Source organism: Porites lutea, chromosome 3 (assembly GCF_958299795.1).
Source record: "Porites lutea chromosome 3, jaPorLute2.1, whole genome shotgun sequence".
Classification (NCBI taxonomy): Eukaryota; Metazoa; Cnidaria; class Anthozoa; order Scleractinia; family Poritidae; genus Porites; species Porites lutea.
Genome location: NC_133203.1, coordinates 10,382,084 through 10,391,165, shown reverse-complemented (window position 1 = coordinate 10,391,165; position 9,082 = coordinate 10,382,084). Strand labels below are relative to the sequence as shown.

General features: G+C 35.9%; 1 protein-coding gene across 1 annotated transcript; it reads left to right on the top strand.

Annotated features, from left to right (window-relative positions):
• The first annotated feature begins 637 nt into the window (after positions 1-637).
• LOC140930440 (uncharacterized) lies at positions 638-8,735 on the top strand. Its single transcript, XM_073380129.1, has 2 exons — positions 638-773; positions 4,046-8,735. Exons 1-2 carry the CDS (start codon positions 743-745, stop codon positions 6,532-6,534), a joined length of 2,520 nt encoding a protein of 839 aa, XP_073236230.1. The 5' UTR covers positions 638-742; the 3' UTR covers positions 6,535-8,735.
• Positions 8,736-9,082: the final 347 nt, after the last annotated feature.

The following is a 9,082-nucleotide window of genomic DNA, read 5'->3' as shown; positions in this document are numbered from 1 at the left end:
AACCTGTTGTAGAAGAAAACCTATTTGCATCCTTTTATCGCACCGATAATTTGGTGGGGTGGGAGTGTTTGAATAACGAAAATTTTCTTTCAAACATGATTCCTTGCATGAAAGCGCAGCTGATATTCTTAGATGCAGAGTGATCAATAATCCATACACCGCATCGTTTAAAATAGTCCGCCTATCGGATTCCAAGCGTGGAAGATTAACCAGCTGAAACACACAACCACCCCGGTAAATATAGATCTAAATTAAATTTGCCCTTACAACCCCTCTTTTCACACCTTGTAAGTTAACAATGGCATTCTGACCACTTTATTGCTCCTGTGCAAGTTTGCGTGAAATATTTGCGGTAAACATTGAAGCACGCACTTCACTACGGTACGTTTCGTGTATGCGTGCAATATAAATGAAACCTTTTCGTGATATTCAGCCCAGGAAATACTGCACGAGATTTATGTTCCGATAACGGATGAATTTTCGCGAATCAAATGAAATATTACCAAATATTTACTAGTTAACTTAAAATCACTGTTACCGTATTTACATACTCTTTTAGTAATCCGACACATTAATTATTTATATTGGAAGCTCATTGTTTTCACCTAAACAAAATGAGTAGCGTTTGACAGATTGGGGGACTCAGTACAAGTGACCCCGTTGTCTCGACTTGAGGCTTACGGAAAATGTCCTAAACGTCTGATATGAAATGCTTTATGATTGAAAATTCACTTGTGAGGTGATGGGTAATACACAAGGGAGAAGCCCTGAAGGTAAGAGAAGCGTTAGATTTATTTTTTAGGTCGAGAGAAGGGCGCAAATACTTGAAATTTAAGTGTGACAATGTAGTTGTGAAGGGCATTTTGCATGACAATATATGGTTTATGCGACAGAACTTATACGAAATACACCTCGGGCAAATTTTGATAATAATTCCTAGACCGTAAGTGAATTTTACTTGGATAATTTTGACACTAAAGCATTCTCTTGACGTATTCTCTTTTTCTTAGGACATTTTTTTATCGTTCAACATCTCAGTTGGATCAATGAAGATGTAAGATGTTTCGTAACGGCCTTTTGTTGTGAAGTTGTAGTTCGTGCGGCGTCAGGGATTCTCTGCACATATCGCTCAGTTTTATCTAAGCCACAAAGTTAAGCAGTCACAAGTCATAAAACACTTTCCGTTTGACTTCTGGCGAGATAAATCCTTTTGTACACAACGTGTTAGCTTTTCTTGAAAGGGCAAATCCACTCGCGCGATGTGTTTGTTTGAACAACATAAGCTCAAGTCGATGCTCTCGTTTAGCAAGATGATTTCAGCGAATTCGCTACATTGCTTAGGTTATTTCACTATTGAATATTCTATTTACACAATTTCTCTTTTTTTTAGCTCCCAAATATGTTTAACAATGATTATTATTTGGTTCGGAAACCTGAATTTCGGCCGTCGGTGGCTCGCTAACATCGCATAGGCTTTTATAGTCATGAAAGATCTCGCCTTTCACAACCTTCGAGAATTAGAATACACTTAATAACGTCAATATTTTGCTTTCATTCACTTCTCCTTTCGCTACATTTACCAATCAATAGGGTTTTCGTAAATTCTCAATGAATTACAGTTACATTTCCCGCAAGTTTTCCAATATAATGTTTCATGGCCCGTTTAAGCTAGGTAATGGAGCTTACATCAAATGTTCGTATCGTTTTGTATTAGCATAAATAAAGCGCCTGCCAATATTACTTCCTTGCGTTTTTCGCGCAAATGTGTAATTTAAGCATTTCTTTTTTTCCACTGGATGCTTTTCAAAACAGCAGTGAACTCAAATTTTGCATACTTTTCATGAAATCTTGTTCAAGTTTATCATGAAGCTTCAAAACATGTAGCAGCAAGGGTGGCCATATTTTGTTCCTTGCAATTTGTGGTACTAATCCGATTGAGCTTTCTTGTCGTAAAAGTTTGCATACTGTGGATTTCTCGACACCTCACTTTCCATACCATTTTCTTAACGATAAATTTGATATGAGTGTCCGGACATTTTGATTGTTGTGATGATTTCCTGCAATTAGACGTCTGAAAATGTAATCGAATTATTTATTTGTAAATTTTCGCAGATTTTCCGAAGACAATCCGTGAAATTAGATACCTTGTTATTTTGCAGTGACTATTGGTTTTCGTCAAATTTATTACCTATTTATCACTAGATCGTCTTACTTGAAAGACATTTCTCCAAAAAATACAGGAGACGTAGAATAATATTGTTGCACGTCTTTGCTACCATCTTGAATTTTTTTGTAGTTTCTTACAGCACGCTGACTACGAAGATAAAAAGTGTTTTTTAAAGTGTTATGTTTTTGTGTTTTCGATATAAGCTTAAATACTGTGGTGCTAGAGTTTGGAGAAACATATGTTCACATTGGGCGTTCCACGTTTTTTAAAAAACTATACTAAACGAAGATAAGTGATTTATCCAATGATACAACTGTATATTTTATCATATGTACAGTATACTTTTATATTTTGGTTTTAGTATGCTGATAGATCGATAAGGGCGAAATGCATACCTGATATTCGTCAGCTCACGATTTGAGACGTTTAGTCTCTGAAAATAACTAATAATTTATTATCGTTGCACCTTCAAGGAGAAAAAGCAAGCAAATTCTACTTAACAAGTGTCATTAATTAAGAAATTCAAACTTCATAAACATTTTGGCCTAACATGATAATGTTTCATTAAAAGATCAGTCACAAAAACTAAAAAATATTATGTCTGCAAGAAGAAATGTTTCTTTTACTTTTAGCACAGAGTAAAAACATGTTTTTGAATTTGAAGTGATTTATCTTAGTTTTTACTCTAATCAAGCACATGTAGAGAGGAGTTTCATCAAAAGCTTACACATGTAGTTATTGATCGTTCTCTAGCTCGTGAAATGAATCTCTTGCCAATATAGCAACCATGGGAAATTTATATTGTTCCATCTTTATAATTTAAAAATATCTCTGTGACTAGGTCTCATGCAATGATAATAATATGTCTGAAGCAGTGATAATAATATGATAATAATAGTTTTATATTTAAAAACAATTAGTTCTCCATGGGAGGTTATACTTGTTAGCCATAATCTTATTAGCACCTGCAGAGCTGCTCCAGATTTTTAATCTTGTCATTTCAAATAGTATGCATCAGAGAATTTAAAAAATCCCAAGTTATTGTTACAGGTATGTGAAAAAAAAACCTTTTCAATAAAACATTGCAGCAAACCACTGCCTTAATTCATGTGAAGTATTCCACATGTATACAAAATTCAGTTTATTTTAATTCAAAACTACATGTATATATGTTGCAGTGAATTTTTTTATTTGGGTTAATTTTTGTTTTTCCTTTGTTTAAAATTGATTAGCATACATTACCATACCCAAAAACAATAGAAAAATAAAAATTAACTTGCAAAAAAATTCAGCAGTTCTTTCATGGATGATAGATTTTTGAATGCTTTCTCTGACTGAAGACAAACTTCAGACTTAAGTACGGTATGTGGGTTTTCATCCTTTTGGCGGACAGTATTCGGTAAAAGATCCTTCACATTATTGCCATCCTTTTAATTTGCGCCCTCCTGTCTAGTACAAGTCAATACTAGATGCAACGCAAACACAATAAGCATGGTAAATGATTACACAATTTCTGGCAGTCATTTGACTTGCAATGTCTGAGGTTGCTAGGTCATTACGCTAGGTGGATGCAAATTTAAGTAAGCATGACCGATCATAAATGCAGTGTCAGTGTTTCCTCAATTTTCTACATGGTATTTCAGTATTTGCCAATTTTTCTTATGGTTTTGTGGTATTTGGTACCCCACAATGTCCACCTCCTCTTAATTTTATTAACTTGCTTCTTGTCCAACTTGCCATGCCATCTATCTTTGTCATTTCTCCTTCCAATCTCTTTATGTTATCCTTAATTGCCTTCTCCTTTTCACTCATTCTGTACATGAAGTCTTATTAGATTAACAAATCCATAGTAAATATAGTAAATCTCTCTTTTTTTAGAAAAAGACAAAAGAAGAAAGGGAAAATCCCCAAAAGGCAATGCCATTAAGCAATTCTCACCTGTACCAGGGCACAGTGGGACATCACATCTTAACGGATCTGTTAACAGCAGTAACCACAGGGGAAGTTCTATCCATTTGCCTTTAAAAGAGTACGAAGTTCCAGATTTCTTAAAAGATACTCAGCAACAGAAGCATCAAGAGAGTTCTTCTCCTATCGTAACACGCAATCTAAAAGATCTAGATTTTTCACCAAGCAATGGCCAGGGTTTGATGATTCCCAGGGAGGAGCTAGCAGTTCCAGAATTTCTAAGAAACAGCGAGGACAGGCAGAGGAACGAGAGGTTGCGTCATGGAGGAAATTCTGATGGAGGTGATCAGGAAATTCCTAGAGGAGGCTATAGAGGAGAGAGACAACGAGCATCTCAGCCTTCGGGGGCTCAAAATATAAGATCAAAGACTAATGGTATGAGAGATTACAGTAAAGTAAATGGTGAGCAAAGACCCCGTGATTATTTTAAGGATCGAAAACATGACCAGGAAGTTCGAGGAGCTGATTTTCAAAAGAAGCAGAACAGAGCTTCATATGATTTGACAGAGAATATAGCTCAGCTTGGGCTAGAAAAGCCTGGAATGTCCTCCAAAACTAGTTCTGATACAGACAGTGATCTCAAAGTGCAACATAGAATTGCATTTTCAGATACAGGGGAGGAAGAGGAATGCTATGACGAATTTTCTCTAAAAAGAAAATATAAAAAAGGACCTTCCAACAAGAGTAAAAGTAAAGGAAAAAATGGTGCATTAAGTATGAATGTAAATAAGAGTGTTGGACCTTCTGTTCGACCTCAATTGGAACCTGGTGGTAGGAGGAAGTCCAATAACTGGCCAGCAGACACTGATAGTGTACAGAGCACTTCCTCACAATCATTTTCTGAACCTATTTCAACCATGTCTTCTGACAAAGACAAGTTTAGCGTTTCTGTCAGAGATCACGGTAATTTGGCTTTGAAGGGTATCACAAGTAACGGGATTCTTTCTTCTACTGGTAAACTGCACTTGCATGGAATTACTAATGGCCATATTGAGGATGATGTGGATTCACCACCTTCCACACAGAGGAGTGGAAATTTAAACACTAGTCTTGGCTATAATGAAAGCTCACCAGAAGAGGATGTCCACAGAGTAAAGCGAAAAGATTCACTGCAAGCTCATTTGCGTAATAGAATTACAAAGTTGGAGAGGGCAAGACAACCTGTATTTAGGTCAAGATATGATAGTGACTCCCCTACTGTGAGTGATCATAGTGCCTTTGAAGAAGTCCTTCCTCATTATCCACGACGAAAGTCTACTGCTGGACTGAATTCCTTGAATGACTTACCAGAGGATATTTTGATTCTTATTTTATCATACCTGTCTACAAAAGACCTTTGTCAGGCATCAGGGGTTTGTCGAAAGTGGCAGGCACTCTGCTGGGATCCGGTGCTTTGGTCGCATATCAACATAACCAATTACCAAGACAGTGACATCAATAAAGTTCTACGGAATCTCTTGGCAAAGCTAGCAATGGACACCCAAGGTTACTGCATGACTGTCCACACTATTAAATTAAGTGGCTGTGAACTTTTATCAGACAAAGGTCTGGGTTTCATTGCGCGGTTCTGTATAGATCTTGAGGACCTGGACGTGTCAGGCTGTTGTTGTATAACCAGCAAGGGGCTTCATGATATACTTCTGAATTGTCAGACTCTAACCCATCTTGACACCAGTGGTTGTACCTGCATCAACAGTATATCAGCACCAGTAGCAAATGGATTTGGGCATCATGGCTCATTTCTACGGTTACGACACTTGGACATGAGTGATTGTGTTGCCTTTGATGACTTAGGGCTGAGAGTTGTGGGTCTCAGCTGTAATTTGCTTGAGAGCCTCTATCTCCGCAGATGCAATCGTGTCACTGACGTTGGCATCAAGCATGTTGCACAGCACTGTAGTCACCTTAAAGAACTCAGTGTTAGTGACTGTTACAAAGTGAGGGATTTTAGTTTAAAGGAAATAGCCAAGAATTGTGCAGGCTTGAAGTACCTCAGTGTAGCAAAATGCCCAGTAAGTGACACTGGGATGAAGTTTATTGGAAAACACTGTGTTAAATTAAAGTACTTAAACATCAGAGGATGTGAAGCTGTGACAGATGTTGGTATCACTCATATAGTTCAGAACTGCTTTAAACTGAGATCCCTTGATGCAGGGAAGTGTGACATTACTGACAATGGATTACATATCATTGGTATCCATTGTCCTCAGTTGAAGAAACTCAGTATACGAGGATGCGAGCGTGTGACAGACACAGGAGTCAAGACTGTTGCTGCCCAGTGCTGTAGCATCCAGTACTTGAACTTACAGGAATGCAGCCTCAGTTATGAAACTTTTATGTATATAAGAGAGCACTGTAAAAACTGTGTTATAGAGCATACATGCCCAGCTTTCTTCTAGCTTCTAGGTCTGTTAAAATACTGCCTATAATTGCACTACTGACAGTAAGGGATGGAGTAGAAGAAGCGACTTCCATGTTACTATCTTGAAGAGTCTCATTACGTAAGTTTAACGTATACCAATGACACTCGTAATATAGGAATACAAGCATAATTTAACTCTTGAAAGATTATGACTTGAAAAGTAACGAAAAGTAACCTGGTTATTTTATCTTTTAGTCCTTTCCCCTTCACATTTTTTTAAAATGAAAGTTTTATCTTCATCAAGTGTATTCTATGAATAATGTTGTGATGTTGATTCCTTAACAGGATCTTACTAAGTCAATAAAGGTTGGGTTAACTTACTAGAGAGAAAGTACAGCTCTATTTAAATATACCTGTAAAATTATATTATTACTAGTTGTTGTTTTGTTCCATTAAACCAGTTTTGTTTGTTATCGACCACTGCATTCTAAGACACGTCAAGACTAGTCTTTATCTGAAGGAAAACATTCTTATCAGTCCTGCAAATAATATTTACCACTTTTTAGAAAGGATGTGATGGACCAGGTCACTGTTCCAGATGGACAACCTAGAAAAGTTGTTGAACATATTGTTACACTGTCTTGACTTTTAATTTTTTTAATCACCTCAGTTTGCAAATCTTCATCTACAAGTTAGAGTAGTAGTCTTTAGTATCTGATCTGTCTGTTCATCATGTCAGACCACAGGTATAATTTCATGGACCAATAATATTTTAGTTGGTCATCTGCTGATGACTGTCATTATTATTTTTTTTTTAGCCCTGTGCATAGAAAATTTCTATATATAAGCAGTGGTGATAAATTAAGCTGAAAATAGTATAAACAAATTGGCAATTTGTACAGTATAAGCAGACATGTTATTTGTGTTATTATGAATGCTTTAATTCAGAAGAAGACTGGCAAAGTTTAGTTATTTATGGTGTAGATCGACTCAAACTTTCCACTTCTTCAGTTCAGCAGTCGAAAGAGACCTAAACTGGAGTGAATACATTTTATATTAAATTTTAGGTTTGCTTTTATTATTAAAATTAATGGAGTATATAATATTTTGTACAGTCCACTATACCTGAAGTAATTATGCAGTTTGTAGTCTTTCGTGTATAAATATTATTTTGGTATAATTTACTGTAAATATGGACATTTACAGAAAGAGAAATATGGAAGTTCTATTCAGTAAAATCTTCTCATACTGTTGTATTATTTTTGATAAAGAAATATAATTCTTTTTTATGGCAATCATTGACAAGTAACATTATTAGTGGAATAGGCTACAATACTCGTCACATTTGTTGAAACAATTGTCAAGTGGTGCCCTCCTCAATATTGACTCATGTATCAACTCATTGTAGAACAATATACGCGAATCTCAACATTGGGGAAGCAGCAGACAACTACACTTGAGGAAAAATTAAATAAGTTGGTTGAGAAGGCGTGACATTAAAAATTCACAGTTTCAGTTTAGTGTTTCAACGAAATTTGACAAGTATTGTAGCTATCTTTCTTGCTAACCTTCAACCAAGAAGTTACCTTTTTTCTTCCTTCCTTCAACTTACAAATTTACAGATTGTATAATTTATATCATAATATATTTACATGCCTCCATTTTCATGACCTCTGCTTCATTAATTACAGTTAGAGGAAGGTAATGATGATCATTAGTGAGATTTGATGGATTAATTATTATAATATTACAATACCAGGTTTTGTAGACTTTTTATTTAGTCATCCCTATGGCATTATCATTGTTGAAGAAAAAAGAGAATTGTTGTTGGCTAATCTCTGTTGTAATATTCATCTTATAGTGATCTTATTGGGAAAAACTTAAAGATGTAAAAGATTACTGGGGAAGGGGTTCTTTCCTGCATGGCTAAATAACCAGCTCAATGCATTTTAATCAAATCATTTAAATGTCAACCGCAAAAGATAAAAAAGCAAATAGCTACCCCCTACCTTAAGTGTCTGTGAGCAAGCCTCTCAGAGAGCTATTAATTGTTACACACTACCAACACTAATGTAGGGTTTTAAGGGTTGCATGTGGTATTGTTTTGTTGAAATAAGGGTTTAAAGTAAGACCCTACATTATTCATGAATTGAGGCTAGGAGACAAAGGTAATTTAGAATCAACCAGGGTTAAAAAAATTTAACTTTGACCTGTTATTACATAGCCATTAAATTGGAACCACTATGTTGGAATTTAGAGCATAGGAGAATGTCTTTGCTGTCATGTAATGGATTTTTATGATGGAAATAATGAGCCAACAATATCTGAGATGGTCAGGGCTGGGAACAATAACAGGCAAAAGTGTTAGAGAAGGCTCTTACTTTTAACCTCTTTTTTCTTTCCTCCATCCCAATGCTGTACAAAACTAAAGTGTTTGTTATATCCCAACATTGAAATAGGGGAAGCAGGGTCTGTGATACTTAGCAAAAGGGAAAACCATCCTTTTTGAATATGAAAATGAACTGCATTAAATGATGCAATGATTCTGTTGGGTTGCAACACTTCCCCAACTTTTTAATTCTGTG